This window comes from Octopus sinensis, linkage group LG1 (genome assembly GCF_006345805.1).
Source record: "Octopus sinensis linkage group LG1, ASM634580v1, whole genome shotgun sequence".
Lineage (NCBI taxonomy): Eukaryota > Metazoa > Mollusca > Cephalopoda > Octopoda > Octopodidae > Octopus > Octopus sinensis.
In genome coordinates, this window is record NC_042997.1 from 163,732,245 (window position 1) to 163,750,513 (window position 18,269).

At 31.2% G+C, this 18,269-nt stretch overlaps 1 protein-coding gene across 10 annotated transcripts in view; it reads left to right on the top strand.

Annotated features, from left to right (window-relative positions):
• The window catches only part of LOC115211517 (supervillin), a 273,144-nt gene that overhangs the window by 236,354 nt on the left and 18,521 nt on the right, over positions 1-18,269 (top strand). For all 10 annotated transcript variants that reach the window (XM_036506226.1, XM_036506231.1, XM_036506225.1 and 7 more), the window contains 7 exons: positions 8,050-8,303; positions 9,350-9,406; positions 10,235-10,324; positions 13,229-13,409; positions 14,703-14,860; positions 16,030-16,188; positions 17,957-18,093. In XM_036506226.1, the coding sequence (XP_036362119.1) occupies positions 8,050-8,303; positions 9,350-9,406; positions 10,235-10,324; positions 13,229-13,409; positions 14,703-14,860; positions 16,030-16,188; positions 17,957-18,093 (1,036 nt within the window). The remainder of the gene's footprint in view (positions 1-8,049; positions 8,304-9,349; positions 9,407-10,234; positions 10,325-13,228; positions 13,410-14,702; positions 14,861-16,029; positions 16,189-17,956; positions 18,094-18,269) is intronic.

Sequence of the window (18,269 nt, forward strand, 5' to 3'; positions counted from 1 at the left end):
TCAAAGAATATATGAGTCAGACATACATGTACTGAAATAATATATTCTGACCAATGTTATCTCAGGTGTAATATCCTCAAGTACTCAAAAAATGGTTAGAAATAAATAATGAATTAAGATAATTAGAATCACGACTTTTGTGTACATACTAAATATACAGAATGAAAAAGCTCAGGAAAAAAACTAAGTCAAGTATATGTAGATACTTATTTTACAGTGTTACACTTTTTTTTTGCGTGCTTATAAAACCAGCAACTTGATTCTTGATCCATGTTTCATTAGATATGGCAGTAGTAATAGTATGATACTAAGTCAAGGACTCTATACAGCATTTGATTGGCTGTCATTTTGAATGAATTCAAATACAAAATAGACTAAAGAAATATATAAACGTTTTGAATTTGTTGCTAATTTCTTAAGGTAAAAATACTTTCAGAGAACTCAGTCACATGTTAAAAAAAAAGATTAGGCTTTGTATAAATGTGTATATATATATATATATATATATATATATATATAAACACAACATTCTGACTGATTTAATCTAGTATCTCTGTGTGTGAAGGTGTGTTTGTGTATATGTGTGAAACAATTTCTCCTTTTTAATCCTATTTATTCATATCTGTTTATCTGTTTATACTTGTTATTAGAAAATATAACATAATGGCCATTCTCGGTACACATAGATATTCTATAAAATAAGTTATAGTATATTTACACCGAAACAAAATGCGAGCTCTTGTAATGTCTGCAACAGTTAGTCACCTGCTTCAAGTATGGAATAAAGCCAATCCATACTAAATTAGTAGAATATCACACACCATCTCAGATCAAGTCTTTTTTTGGAAAGAGTGGTTTATGTAAGACATATGTAACTAACTCTAAACAACCAAAATGTTCAGGTTGCTTAGTAACAGCCAGCTCTTACTTGTTTCTTTGTACTCATATACTATTTTCACAGAACTCTTTGTTGATACATCCATTAACTTTCGTATCTACTTTCTTATGCTAATATGGATTTATAAATGCAAGTTATAGTCATATGAAAATATATAAATAGATCATGTGCAATTCTTGTATTCATGTGTATGATATTACACATTTAGAAAGAGAAAACATGTGTTGTTCATGTTATTTTCAAAGTCGTTTAGCAGTGGAAGTGAAGCGCAACACACTAGGAAATGAAACCAGATTGTCAATGACTTGATGCTTACTGTGTGCGTCTATTTCATTATCATGTCCTGCGATAATATAGATTGAGTTTCCCAAAAGTCACTATAAGTCCGAACATCTAATAGCATTTCTCTATGTTAATTATTTAAAGTTAATTTGATTAAAGGTATTTAAAATTTGATATCCTTTGTGACATTTGAGACAGCTGCTGTGTGTGTGTGCGTGTGTGTGCATGCGCACAGATGCGTGTAGCTGATTAAGGGAAAGTGACAGGGGGGAGAGAGAGAGAGAGAGAGAAAGAAGAATCAACCCCAGTACTTGTATTATATTTATCAACCTTGAAAAGATGAAAAGTGAAGATGACCTCTGAAGGATTTCATCTGTAACAGATACCATAAGGTATTCATTCTATCTATCACGCTAATGCTTCTACCAGTTTACTGCAATACACATATATATATATAGATAGATATATATACAAATGTGTATAACTAGATACACACACACACATATGCTCACATATAGTTTATATATATATATATAATATATATATATATATATATATATATATAGATGTATTTGTGTGTATGGTTGTCATTTATAAGCAACTTTGACTTGGTAGTATGCACCACACTTTTGGTAATTGTTTTAGGTGCTCATCTATTGAGCGTAGACATAGGTGCCCTCTCAGTCATCCTACTTTTGAACCAGCAGAACCTCCAGTATGCCAGCTGGAGAGAGAGAGAGAGAGAGAGAACAGTGCATCAGCTCTTTGTTGGTGCTCATTCCATCTGAGTAGACTGGAGTAATATGAAATAAAGTGGCTTATTCAAAGGCACATTGCATTTCTTGGTTCAGAAATCAAACCCATCGTCTTAGGAGCATAGCCCAACAGCTCAGTATCTTTAACATCTGTAACTACTCAGTGATCTGCTATGGAGTTTGTATGTGTTTGTGTGTGTTTATATATGTGTATGTCTCTGTAACAGTGTATGAACCAGACTATCGGACACTGTTATACACCACTAGTCACAATGCCTTTCTTTGCATTGTTGTAGCTTTTGAATGATGCCACCCTGCTGGCTAGGCAGGCTAACATTCTCCCTGAATGGAATGTCAGTCTATCATAGAGTTACCCATTTACAGCTGAGTAGACTGGGGTAATGTGAAACGAATTGTTTTGCTCAAAAATACAACAGACTGGTCTGGGAATCAAATCCATGATCTTGTGATCATGAGTGCAACATCCTAAACATTAGGTCATGTACCTTCTCATTTATAAATGTGTGTGTGTATATATATGTGTATGTGTATACACACACATGCACACATATATACATATACACATATACATGAAATGTTCAGGTTGCACATAATTAGCTTAAGTAAATTTTTATTGAAGCTTTTTTGTTTTACATTTTAAAAGATTGAAATAAACTGTTTATTAAGATAGCCTCTTTTGATTGATGTTTACTCCTAATATATTTTTGTATTTGTTTGGTTCACTTCTTTTGCTTAGCTTTATTCTTAAACAACTCGGATACTAACCAAATGTTGAGAGTAAATAATGAAGACCATTGATATCACATGGTATTCAAATAGTTTCTTGAAATAATTTTTTAGTATTTATATCAGAATGAAATCTGATGATTTATGATTTTTAGTTGATTTATGATTTTTAGTTGATTTCAACATTGTGTTCATTCATTGTCCCTTTTCATATCTGAAATGATGTTGCATATTTGTTTTCGGTAACTAATTTCAAAAACCTATTGAAACATTCCTCAATATATGCTTAGTTGAAATTCAGAGTTAAATTGACCAATGGTATGTGTTCTTTCTTAAGTAAGCTCATGTGAATTCTCTGTGTCTTGTTTAAGACCTGATTATATGCTGCAAAGAATACCACACTTTTGGGCTTGTAAATTCAGTGCCATTTATGATGATACTCTTAAAATCTCTTTTGAGGTTACAGTTGCAAGAATATGCAAATCTCACCATAGTTTTAGATGCATTTTGTAGTCCAGTGGTAATTTTTCTTTTTATTTCTCCCAATTGTTTCTTTCCTTCTTGTGGTTAATTTCCTTAATTGATAATTAATCATACTGAAGACAGTAACTGTTTTTAGCTAACATTTAATATTTATAAAACAAAAGAGTTCAGGCCCATCATTGTCATCATCGTTTAACATCCACTCTCCATACTGGCTTGGGTTGGATTGTTTGACATGGAGCTGGCTAGCAGGGAACTGTCTGAACTCCAACTGTCTGCTATGGTACAGTTTCTTTTGCTGGATGCCCTTCCTAATGCCAACCACTTAACAAAGTGTGCTGGGTGCCTTTTACGTGTCACTATCATGGGTGTGTTTCATATGCAAGCTAACCCATTTATATGAAATCTTTACAATGTTAAGTAAGTGTTTACTTAACCTGTTTTATGACTCTATACTACTAACATTTAAAATGGTCCTCAGGAACCACAATAGAGGATAACTAAGAATATCTTTGATGTAGTGTTTTCTTAAATTAAATAGATATTTTTATATGTTCTGATGATGATAATGATGGTGATGCCAAGTGATTTAAGGTATTTGTCAGTTATATTTGTATATTACTATATATGTGTACAAGTAAAGTTAAGTTTTTTTGCCCACAAATTTACTTCAGATTTACCTAAACTAACATCAAAGTGGCCAAGAAAAAGTATCTTAAAAAAATGAATAAACATGAAAAACCTTCATGATTACAAAAGAATATTCTGTTATCTCACTGTTTATCTAGAATAGCCACCTATACACACATTAATGTGTGTGATAGTGTTGCATGATGGATTCTTTTGAAGTGATCTTACTAGGTTAAAAGTTGATAATGTATGCAACCTTGAAATTAACATTTATAGAGCAAATTATTACTATCAATGTTATATGTGCTAAGTGATATTTAAAACATTTTTGATGATTTTTGTGTCATGTGAAATTATGTATTTTAACACCAGTTGTAAAAACAACTATGTTACATAAATGGTGTGCTTTTTTTTGTGTTATGTTTTGAAATGTTTTGCAAATGTTCTGTTTGTCTTGAAGCTTTTCTGTTGGTTAGTTTTTAACATTACTAATGAATAGCATTTTCAAAAGAAATTTTAACAACTGGAAATTACTAACTTTGATGTTTTGACATTTTGTTTCAACTGTTCAAATATCATTTTAAAAATGATACCTTTTTCGTTGCATTCAAATGAACCACAATAAAGCAAGAATGTAATATTTAGAGCTGATTTTTAGATCCTTTCTGAATTCAGTTTTAGATAGAAATGTATTTGGTCAATAATTTTAATTCAACAACAAAGATAGAGTGATTTTCCCTTAGTTTGTTAATATCTTGTCAATCCCTGAACTCAGTTTTATGCCAAATTTAAGAAGTCTTGTAGTTAATGCAATTTCTTGTGTTAAATATTTTATCTTTGAAATTAAATTTTACTGATTTGTCTGATGGCATATTAAAACAAGTGTAAAACTATGTTTTTTTCAGAAAAAAATTAACTACATTTTATGACTTTTAAACCTCTATTAAGTAAAGCATGAGACATTGTTGTAAGTCCATCTGTTATAATTCAATAACCTTTCTGATGGACCAAGTAAAGTAGAGAAATATTTATTATAGTAAAATTTGAAACCAATTGTGGAGGATTTTATCTAATGAGCTTTATATTTTTAAACTGCACTTTTTATGTTGCAAATTTTGACTGAACATTATTAACTTTTAGGTCAATAATATGTTGTGTTTAGTAATGGGGGATTCTATGTGCAGTCACCCAATTTGCTAGAAAGAGTGACCAAATTTTCCTTAAATTACATTTTTCATCACATAATATCTGGTCTTGAAAATGGGAAAATATTAAGTAATGTGATTCTAGATACATTATTTTTTTGATGGGGAAAAAATGAGAAAATGATAGAATGGTTATGGCAGGAATTCCTTTGGGTATAGGTTTGCTCAATCAGAGCTGACTAGAGGTTAAACAATAGCTTGTTTTAAAAGTGAAAACTACTTATTATATCCTTAACATCATGTTAAAAGTTTGAAGTTTATTATTATAAAATGATTCACCCCAACTTCTTTTTGAAAGAAAAGCATATTTCTTTGTGAACATCTTAATCATTATAAACTAGCTGTATGATTGAATATACATCTATCCTCATTTATCATGGTGGTTTGGTTCCAAAAAAACACCATGTTAAATAAATAACACATGGGGAAAACAGTCTTTAAACACGCATAATGATACTGTTTCATAGTTGGAATAATATTTAGAGTAAAATTTAATAATATATGATTAATAAATAATAATAATAAATTAGCTGAAAAATGTCATTACTGACTTGTATTATCACAGATCAATTTGTAATAAGCACAACATAGTTCACAATTGGCTGTATCATGATATCCCAGATCAGTGATGAATGAATTGGTGATAAATGATGAGGATAGATGTACTGTCAAAAATGTTATTTTACATGGAGATACACCAAGTAGAGAAATGTGTATTTTATAGTAAAGTTTGAAATTGTGACCATAGAGATTTTGCTTACTTAAATGCTCATATTAACCACTTTTATAAATATTATTTCATTTGTGTTAGGAAATAAAGAAAAAAGTCTTATAAATTATGTTTTTGTGTGACTTTGCTATTGATTAATTCATTCCGTTTTATGTCTTTGTTTTGGTGAACAACTGTTAAACTCTCAAATATTAAGATTGAATTTACTTTTTAGAAACCAAATAACTTGACCAAATAAGATTATAATAGATGTTACTTTTCATTAGAAACTCTGTTTTGAGTAGACTATCTAAAAAAAATTTATTAAAAAATTTTATTTTGTACTGATTGGTTCAAGTTTACATTTCTATTGGACAATTTTTATTAGTAGAAATTACTGTGTTGGAGTAGAAAGTATGTTCTGTATATTGGGAAGAATTCTGTGTAGAATTTCAGTAATTTAACTTTTCAAAATTGGTATCAAGGTATTCAGTGCCATAAGGCAGCCCAACAATGGGTACCCCCTTCAACTAGTTGTGACTGTTAACAGGATATGGCTGGAGAATAGCTTATAATATATAGTGAGCAATATTGTATCACATTTTTTGTCTTTTCTGGCACTGCCAAATAGTGCAGTGTTGGCCTTGATTACGTTTTACCAATGTCATCAGTATCTTTTATGGACTATCTTAGTAAACTTTTAATATATAGTGCTCATTTTTTGTTGGAACTAAGACAGCTGTTAGAATGTTTCTATTTTCCAATTTGACTACACTACATTTTATCATTGGTCTGAAATGGCAACACTCTTTCGATATCACAAAATATTAAGTGTACGAATGAGTGATTGTATGATCATATACTGGTAGTTTTCAATATAGAAAACTATCTTGAAATATAACAAGTATTAATTACTGCTTCTAATAAGAAGCAGTTTCTGTATTGTTCATTGACCTGTTCACTGACACAGCCAAATCTCTCTCTTCCATCACATAACATCTGATCTTGAATTTGTAGGGTAGTATAGCTTACAGTAAGGACAACATGAATATTGAGTTACACACTGGTATTTAAGGGTATCTCAAACTGACATGGGCTATTTCATATCCTATACTTGTAGCTAGCTTCTAATTTTTCAGTTGTCTGTCTACTACTGTACCAAGTGAAGCTAATTAAACAACAGTATGTATTATATTATTATACAAAAATGTCAAAAGTGGATAAATAGTTGAAAATTTATTGTAAAGATATATTTGGATGATTAATTAGCTAACTTATGAAGAAAAATTTAAACAAATTACCATATTTTATCAATACTGGAGAGTATATCAAGACATGATTTTAGGCAAATGATTGTAAAAGGCAAGACCAGTGTCAGTTATCAGTTGCTGTTGAAGTTCATCGTAATACATTGTATATTTTTACATTGATTAGAAAATGTTTATTTTAAAGTTGTTGAGCCTGAATGTTTGTATCTGTTAAAAGATAGGTAGATGAGAGCTAGAATTCTGTAGAACATATACCAGTTTTAGAATAAATAAACAAATGGTAAATTTTCAGCTTAAGAATTGTAATTTTGAATTACATAAACTATTAAAAGTATGATGTAAATATTTTAATTGTAATAATTTTTTACTATTGTTAGTTTTAATTATAACATGTTCCATTTTAGCATTATATTAATTTTTTTCTTATTATGCTGAGATCGCAAATTCAAAAACATTCGCATGGATATATGACAAAGATTTTTCTTTTACAATGTGTCTTTCCTAATGCTTATCACTAAGCTATACTATGGGCATATTACTTAATTTTTTTAGCTATGTAGATGCAAACAAATATAGTTATCCATTTATAGTGCTTAAAGCAACATTCCATGTGTGTGGTCTATTTTAGGTTTCTAGAATGTTTAATTAATTGAATGTTGGTTTCTTATCACCAGTTAAAATGATTCTTAAATATTGTAACCAGCTTCGTTTTCTAAATTACAAGATGTTTTCTAGATTAAAATTGATTTTATTTTTAAAAGCATGAGATTGAATATTCTGAATATTAGACTATAAACCTAATGGATTTTTTAAAATTATATTTTTGAATTCATTAGGTTTGACTACATTTAAATTAATCAACTAATCTGAGTCGAATAACAACCAGTAATAAGTTGTTAATTAGTCTATTTCCCCTCAGATATATTAATTTTTCCTATATGTTGTAGTAATTTGGTTTAACTTCGTAGTTCCAGTTATATAGTAATTTATTTTAATAAAAAAATGCAACAAAGCATTCATTGAAATTTGTAAACATACTTTAATATTCCTTTGTTATTGTTGCAACTCTCAGGTTGTCAGCTCTTAAGAAGAGTGGTGAAAACGATTGGAAGAAGCGAGTCTACAAACCAAGTGATAGTCCCAGTTCTAGCCCGGATAGAGAAATGATTAAAGCAAGGTCCCCTAGTCCTTTTAGTACACCAGTTCGGCCTATTAATCTTTCTGAAAGAATGTCTCAGTTAAAATCTTCACAGACATCATGGAAGACTAGAGTTGAAGAGAGTGATGCCCAGTTATTTACTGTTGCAGGCAAGCTGAGTAAATCAGGTGAGTTAAAGATATGTGAGAGGCTTTTCTTCTTTTTTCTTTCTGATAATAACTATTATTCTTTGCATGAGCAACTCATAATAAAATATTTTTGTAACAAAATTCATCACTTTAATCTGGAAACCTTTTGAAAATCTTCAGCTAAAACTTTTAGACTTAAATTGTTCAATGTTTCAATAGCTTTATTTTTGTAAGCTATGGTAATTGTGTTTAGTTTTCTACTCAGTGCCCCTGCAGTTCTTGTCTACTTTCAAATTCTATTTCTTATATGTCAACAGTTTTATGTCCTTATCATTTAACATCCGTTTTCTATGCTGGCATGGGTTGGACAGCTTTGCAGGAACTGGCAATGCCAGGGGCAGCACCAGGTTCCATAGTTTTATAGTTACAGCTTTAAGAGAAATAGGGAGGGTAGGTGGGTGTAGGATAAAAAGAGACATTTTAGTTTCCAAGTGTTGGCCTTATTTTTGTAACTTAAACCTGATTTCCTTCCAGAAAAATTAACCTCATATGCCTCTGTTTAAATCACATTCATTTATTGAGTTATATATTTTTTAATAGGCAGCATTAATTAAGCTTGAATTTAAACTAAACTCTTCTGAGACCTTTTCTTAGTTTCAGTTTCTCTTGTGTTAAACATATAAAAATAAATCTCTCTCAGGGTAGGTTAATCTAGCACAAATATCTTATATTGCATGAGAGGATTTGAATTCAAAATACAATTCAAGAATGTAACAAAATTATCTGTATAATGTCTACAACCATCACAGGTGAATTATAACATGCACAACATTTACTTAGAGGAAAGTAGATACAGCTATTGGAAGATAAGTGTTTTTGTCAAAAACATAAGACAGTTTGATATGGGCTTCAAATTTCTTGACTGAATGTCCTGTATATAATGTGCACTTTGCATTATTTGTAACAATGCTAAATTTATTATTTTACAAGCCTGTGTATTATTGGAATATCTTTTGTAAAATATTTTTGTCTTTTTAGGTTTACACTTTTTATATCAAATTAACATTTATTCTTTCTATGTTTAGGTTGCGTCGTTAGAGAGAAGACTGTTTTGGCTCAAATCAAGCAGAGATCATTCACAGGTAAGTTACTTCTTTTGACATCAATTGTGAAGAAGTAGAGTTAAATCATATATAATTTTTCATTGTTTCTAGTTACTAGGATTTAAAGAAAGAGTTGTTAACCACAGAGATCTACTTGGAAATAGAGAAAGTCAAAGCAAATTTTTTATAAACTGATATTAGATTTCGAAAGTATAAGTTGTATTTTGATGTAACCACAATTATTGTTCATCTCTTGGGTCAGAAATTTCCTGCCAAATTGCTTCATCACAACATATGCGAAAAAATTCTTACTCCACTCTCTATTGTATCTATTTTCCTCCTCTGCATTAGTAATCCTTCTGTCACTTCTAATACACATTCATCTGCATATGGTACTACTCTTCTTTCCTCCTTTCTACCTGCAGTTTGCTATCCTTTCAGAAACCTCAAAAACATCCGACAAAACAGCTGGTCATATCTTAATCTCCTTCAATAGCACCAAAATACAGTCACTACATATGTGAAGGAAACAATATCAACACCATATTTATTAACAAAATACAGCTAAAACCTTTAAGCTAGCTGTAAGTTCTAGATCTCACACCACTGATGATCTGTTGTGATCATCTCGAATATAAAACTGCATGCTAAAAACTAAACTTCATTAGAGGTAGAAAATACTTCAGGCCTCTCACTAATCAGTTACTAAGCCTTTGCAAAACACAAATATGACTCATTTTTTGTAAGAATAAAATATTTATTGTAATATTTTAAGTTTAAAGTAGGTTTTACTTAATGATATTCTGAATTAAATATGAATGTGATATTTTATTTCAAGATTATCATGCAATTTTTTTCCCTTCCTAGAATCAGATGAATCTGGTGGTTTAATTTCACCCACCTCACCAACAAAGACAGACTGGAAAATTCCAAAACCTACAGAAATTATTTCATCTGGTAATAGAATTTTTCAGAATTTTATCTATTTTTATTTTGTATTTTTGTCATGATAATAAATTTGTCAACGGAGGAAGCACTCCTTTTTGACTTCTTTCCACCCTTGACATTGTAACCACTAATGTTATCTCTAAGTCCATCTCTGGCACTAATTATATCAAGAATGTAGTGACCATTTCTACATTTGAGAAGTCCTTGGTCTTTAATTTATGGCAGCTTTTACTATTAAGTTACTTTAGTACATTTGAAGTTCTGGTTTCCTGTCGATTCTGAAAGCTGTTCTACTCCTTATATACATCAGTTATACATTGTTGAGTTTCTTTTTCCTTTTCTGCAATGTAAACAATGTTATTTCTCAGTTACTTCTGATTTTTTATCAGTACTTAATCTTATTCTCAGTAACCTCCATATTTTTTGAGTGCCTTTCATCTTTTCTAGTTTCAAATTTAAGTATTTTTGTTCACAATGCTATTCAAGTTGTTGGCATATATAAAATGTTCTCATTGACATTCAGTCTTTAACCACCCTGTAAGAGTAGAGGGCCGATCCTGATCTTGTTTTTAGCCTCATCATGCACGGACTAATTTTCTCCAGATTTAGAACATCTTGTTTGAAGATGTTTGTCTGCATACAAAATGTAAACTGTTAGAGACATAATGTATATTGCAGTGAATTATATGTAGCAAATTAAGGGGACCTACAGTTAAGTGGTGAATAGGAGAATCCTTTAGAATATTGGTTTTCAACCATTTTTTGCCTATGAACCCCTTTGATTCCTCTTCTCCTCTACTGGATTTTCATAGCCATTCGATGTGTATATAAAAACATCCCCTACTGCATTTTTATAATCAAATATTGTTAGGAATTGTATAAAGAAATTAAAATATTTTGCGTATTGTAGAAGTATAAGCAATTTATTGCACATAAATTTTAACAAGAAAAATCTTATATGGACCCTGGTTGAGAACCCTTGCTTTATAAATTAGGTTGAAAGGAAGACTGAAAATAAGTAAATTGTAAAAATAGCTGTCTGTGCATTGGAAACATTGACTGGAGAAATGAATATACTGTAGAAACACCAGAAGAAAAAGTGCTGGGATTAATTAGTAGCTGTTCATAAGAAGATTTAACTTAAATCTGAGATCATTAAGCTGCACAGAAGGTACATTGTGCAAGGCGAGATTGTAAATCTAACCAAAATGTATTGTACATGAAGTCAATATACATTAATGGGGGAGGTTAAACAGTGATAAATAAAAGGCATAAGATTGAATGTCTACAGGAATTTTCTGCACTGAAATGATCTAGAATGTAAGTTATGTTTCAGCAATTTTAAATGCTAATAAGATACTATTAAACTGGTCAAAAACATAGGATAGAGTATATACTTTAAATAGTTTGACATTAAAACATGTTTGCCATTAGGAAGTTAAGGGAGTTGGAATCTTGTGGTATCTATGTAATTCCCTAACCAGTTTAAAAAGGTTACAAGTTAAATATGAAAAATACTTTAATAATCAAGGTCATTATAAATTTGTTCCATTAATTACAATTTCTCCCTAATGACAGTCAATTAGTTTCTAAGAACATGAAGCACTTCACTGAATGTTTTTCTTCCGCTTGTTTTGTTTTCCTTTTCTCTGTCTGTAATGAATCTAGGTCAGTTGACTACTTTTGGTGTGTTCTCCAAAATGACACCACTACAGATAAAGATAAGAAGTTGAGAGACAGAATCAAAACAGTGCAGCATAAATTATATATATATATATATATATATATATATATATATATATATATATATACTTACTCACATTCTAGAACACCCACAAAAGAATGCAGGAACTTTTTTTTATCTCAGAGCTTATTTTTATAATAACTATATACAGAGAGAAATAGTTTTGTTTTTTTTAACATTAGAAAACTAATTAATTAGCAGATAATAAAGCATTTTCATAATTGTGTGTGTGTGTATATGCATACCTATATATAAGTATGTGTGTGTATCTGCATTTGTGTACGTATATTTCATCATCATTGTTTAATGTCCATATTTCCATGCTTGCATGAGTCAAACAGAGTTTATTGAGGCAGATTTTCTATAGCCAGATGCCTTTCCTGTTGTCAACCCTCACCTGTTTCCAAGTGGAGTTATTTTTCTCCATGGTCAGAATATGCAGAGTATTTGAAATGAATGACATTTACAACTATCATGTGATGTCAAGGCAAGGAGACATAAACATGCACAAATGTACACATACACATGCATATTGATAAGATGGCTTTCTTTCAGTTTCTGTTTACCAAATCTACTAAGACGGCTTTTGTTGGCCCACGGTTATAGTAGAAGACACTTGCCCAAAGTGCCATGCAATGGGATAGAATCTGTAACTATGTGGCTGGGAAGTAAACTCCTTAATTACACAGCCACATCTGTGTATGTGTGTGTGTATTTAGTTATATATATTATATGTATGTGTATATATATGTGTGTGTGTGTGTGTATTTGCATGTACATGTGTATATTGCTTGGAAACAGGTAAGAGTATGCAATAGTATGGGCATTTGACTACAGAAAAACTAGCCACAACAAATTCTGCCTGCTCCATTCAAGTAAGGGAGAGTGGACATTAAAATGATGATAATGTGTGTGAATTTGAATTTCAAAAATAAGAAAATAATCTTTAGTAGCTTTTGGTGCATATGGTTAACAAGGACATTGTGAAGAATCATTTGCAAAGTATCTTAAATCACTTGTTTCCAAATAAAGATTAAATTAAAAATTGTTTTCAATTCAGTATTTATACATGTTCTAAACAATACACACATTCACATCCACACCACAAAGCTTAGCAAAATATTGTATTTTTGTGTTTATTCTTGACTAATTCTAATTTTTATTACCAGACAAACACATTGACATCGAGGAAGAGGAAAAGAATGTCAACTCAGTTGTACACCTACCTGATATGACATCAGAAGGACTTGATCAATTCTTTGGTTGCAGTACCAATGTTTTAGATGAAACTGAGACCTTAGATTTAAATGTTGAAGATTTTGATGCAATATTTAAAGATTCACAGAAATTGTAAGTAAAACAATTTTTACAGTAACTGATTTATTTATATCATTATTCATTATATCATTTTGTTGAAATATGAAAAGGTAGATTAATCAGGAAATATAAATTCGATTTGATTGAAATATGAAAAGATGATTCAGCTTTGATCCTTGAAAGATGTTTCGAACATAATTGTTTTTATTGCTTCCTTAACCCTTTAGCACTCAAATTATTCTGTGAAATGTAATGCATATTTATTGCTTATTTAAAACACTGTTTGAATGTTGAGCTTCAGTTGAGCAGTAGTGATAAGTGACTGAGACCTTTGATGATATACTGTGCTTGAGAAGACCTATCAAGCCAAGTGAGATTGTAGTCATGGCTGATGCTGGTGCTATGAAAAAGTACCCACTACACTCTTGGTGTGGTTGGCATTAGGAAGGGCATCCAGCCATAGAAACCATGTCAAATCAGATTGGAACCTGGTGCAGCGCCCCAGCTTACCAGTTTTCAGTTGAACGTCTAACCCATGCCAGGTATGACTCTCTCATGTATCACCTGGTTGACCATACGGGTGACTTGTCTATAGCCTACACCATCAGATATTTTAAGCATCTCAGTGATTCCTAATGGGCTGGGGGCTTTCCTTGTCTGCATATTATCATCATCGTTTAATGTCTGTTTTCCATGTTAGCATGGGTTGGACAGTTTGACTGGGGTCTGGCAAGCCAGGAGGTGCTACTGGCACAGGAGCCAGACTGGTCGAAGGGGCTGGTATCAATCACGTTCGGATGGTGCTTTTTACATGACACCAGCACTGGATCCAGTCAGATTGGGCTGGCATTGGCCATGTTTGGATGGTGGTTTACATGTGCCTCCAGCACAGGAGCCAGTTGGGGCGAGGGTGCTGGCATTGACTACGTTTGGATGGTGCTTTTTACATGTCACAAGCATGGGGAGCCAGTCAAGCGGCATAGTATATATATATATATATATATATATATATATATATGTTTTGGTGATGTATATTTCTGAAGAATGTAAGCATTGGTGAAAACTAAAAGAAATGTGATCTTTCAATGAAATTCTTTGTGATATTTGTTTTGTACTGAAGTGTAGAGCCTCTCTTTTCTCTCTCACTGTCAGAAATGCGATGAACTGATGATTGCTCCAAGGGAAACATGTAATCATCAGCATAATTGATCACGAATTGGGATATAATATAAAATTAATTATAAATTAAATATAATCTAGACACAATGTTTAGGCTTGAGCTATGCACTACGCAAATATTTAGTTATGTCATTTTTTTATTTATAGATTGTTGCACAACACGAAAGCCAGGCCCAAAAAGAATGTACAAGCCCGTAGCAAGAATCCATTAAAATCACGTTCAGTAAATCTTGAAAAGAAAGAGTACCAAGAATATAAAACAAATATTGCTGAGATGGAAATGAAGAGAATAAAAAAAGAAATCAGTGAGTATAACAAAGAGAAGTTATAGTTGTTTAGTCCCAGATGAATGAGACCTTTGATCGAAAGTATTCCAGCTGTGACCATTACATCCTTTTATTATGATGTTGGCTGTGATTTGAGAGAAATTTGACTGTTATTCTGTAGCAGATTGAACAATCATATGGAAGCTCCCAAATTAGTTACATTTAGCAGTAACAGCAAAATAATATTTAAAGTATATCCTGCAATTAAATTTATTTATTACTCTAATTGCATATTTTAACTTAAAATTTTTAGTTTTACAGCTGCTGTACATTCACTTTGTGCACTTATTGCTCTGAAATGTATAACTAAATTATTTAGATGTTAAATTAGAAGCAATCAGCAAAAATAATTTAAAGAATATATGAACTTCCTGAAAGAATATATAAACTCTTTTGCTTGTTTTGGTCATTTGACTGCAGCCTTTCTGAAGCACAACCTAGAAGGGTTTGAGTCAATTATACAGTAAATATAGCGATTAGGTATTAAAATGACTCCAACAGGGCCAATGTTTCAGCTTTAAAAAACACAATGCGAAACATCTACTTATAAGTTGGCAATTAGTAGAAATTTCCAATAGTTTAAAAAGCCGAAGATTTTTGCACGGTACTGTATTGATTTCAGTACTAAATTTTTTAAAGTCTGGTACTAATTTAGCAATTTCTATTTTTTGCAATAATAAGGTACTTAACATAACTTATAAACATTTTTTTCAGGTTTAACATTTGATGGTACAAAAATTTCTGATGAGAAATTGTTCCACATGAAGATTATATTATCATTTTATCAAAACAATATTTGCATTTCTATGTGTGTGTGTATGAGAGAAAGAGAGAGAGAGAGCTGGAGTGGCAAGAGGAGAAAATCAATTGGAAATTTTGTAAATTCATAAAAGTTATGGATTTATAATGACAAAGAAGTAGTTTGCTTTTCAAAACACAAAATGTATATATGGACAAGGACAAAGAATGGGAAGGCAGTGTTATTAAGTTTTAAAAGAAAATGATGGAATGAAAAGTAAATGGTCTATTTATGCTGAGTTTGAGTGAAAAGCCAACATATTTCATAATGTAAAATATTACAGATAAATTGTTATAGTATTAAAAATATTTACACACTATTGAATCTCTTATTGTCATTTTGTTTTCAGTTAGTAAGGATGCTGGATTTGCAGAAGCAGCTTTAGCTGGACTTGCCAGCAAAGAGAACTTTTCTAAAATTGAACTAAGAAAAACTGATACTTCAAACCCATCTCCTGGAACCAACCGCTATCTACCATACAAACCAATTATGTTATTCCAGATTAAAGGTTAGAAATGCTATTTTAATATTACCAGTTTCTTTAGGCAGTAAGCTGGCAGAATTGTTATCATGTTGGACAAAATGCTTTGCAGCATTTCACCTATCTTTACATTCTGAGTTCAAATTCCGCTGAGGTCAACTTTGCCTTTCATCCTTTCAGGGTTGATAAAATAAGTACCAGTTGAACACTGGGGTTGATGTAATCAACCTACTCCTCCCCCAAAATTGCTGGCCTTGTGCCAAAACTTGAAAGCAATATTAAGTTTCTCTATTTAATTTATATTGATATTGTCTCATGAAATTTAAATTATTTTGTAAATATGCAAATGAAGCATTTTATTTTGCAGTTGATTTAATCTTTCAAAATATACTGAGATTTTTTCATAAAAACATGGTAGAATTTATTTTCTTGAAAACATTTTTTTGAGAATAGGTTAAAGCTTTTGATGAATTTCTTAGTTTTTGTATTTTATTTATGTATTGATATACAATTTTGTTATTTGAAATTCCTAACTGAAAACAAGCTATTTCTAAAAATAGGTGAAAATCTTGACGCTGATCATTGGTTTACTACTTTTCACCCAAATGTTATATGGGAATATTTAGAAACTGTATTTATCAGAATTAGATGAGTCACTTCAAACAGTGGTCACAGCTTGAACCTTCAATGAGGTAACAGCTGTTAATATGTAATTTCTATCAACATTAATGTCTCTTTAGCTAACACTAATGTAAGTTGATAGTGAACGCGGCTAGTGAATATTGATTTCTTACATCACTACAAACTCTCAGATTTAAATGTGATGAGATTGTGTGATTTTCATGCCTTTTCTCAGGGCATAAGCAGTGTTAGTGAAGTGAAATAGCAACACCCAGGAATCAAAACTGAACTGCAGATTTGTATATTAGCAGTATGCTTCTACGTCACATTGCTTCATATTGCTTTTATTAAGAGGTATAGGGATAAAAAGCATATACACACAGTTTGCTATACTTATATGCTATCAAAGCTAATAAGTATTTAGTGTTCACAATGTCAATAAGTTAATGTACTATCATAGAGACATAAATTCAGTTAGCTTTTATTTGTGTCAGTCTTTCAGCTAAGGCTATGTTGGAGCACCATTTTGAGAAGTTTAGTTGATTAAATTGTCCCTAGTACTTTTAAGTGTGTTACTTATACTATCAATCTCTTTTTGTTGAACCACTACATTTTGGAGACATTAACAAACAAACATGGTTGTCAAACAGTGAAAGATAAAAACAAAAACACAAATATACATACGTACATGTGTGCACACAAATGTGTGTATGCTCGTGTGCATGCACGCGTGCACACACACACACATTTGACAGACTTCCACTTGGTTTCTATGTACCAAATTCACTCACAAGGCATTGGTTGGCTTAGAGCTACACCAGAAGACACTTGACCAAGATGCTGTGCAGTGTGATTAAACTCCAAACCACATCTTTGTGAAGTGAATTTCTTAACCACACAGATATGCCTGCATCTAATGTCTACATTTCCACCATGGCACACAAACTTAACCCTATTTGTGAATCTTATTTAGTGATTTCTGTTGATGCTGGTTCAATGTCATTTTCCTCTGATGCTGGGTTTATTTTATTAGTTATGTAATTATATAACAAAAACTTTTAACCAGTTGTTCATGTAATTAAATCTCTAATGCATATACTAGCCTCAGACAAATAATTGTTTCATTAACGACTAGAAACTATTGTAAATGCACTACTTTCATTCTATATTAAAGGTCGGCGGCATGTTCAGACTAGACTAGTTGAGCCATGTGCCAAATCTGTGAACCATGGAGACTGTTATGTTCTAGTAACGGCAGATAAAGTCATTAACTGGGCAGGAGAATTCACTAATGTCATTGAGAAAGCTAAGGTAAAGGAAACATTTTATTCATTTTGTTGTTTCTATTTAAGTTATATAATGACGTTGCAAATAAAATTTCAAATAAGAATTTTTTACTTTTTTAATAAATATGGTGAGCTAGTAACTGCCTAAACCATTTCATTTTTTTTTTCAACAAAGGAAAACCTAGTGAAGACAAACATACT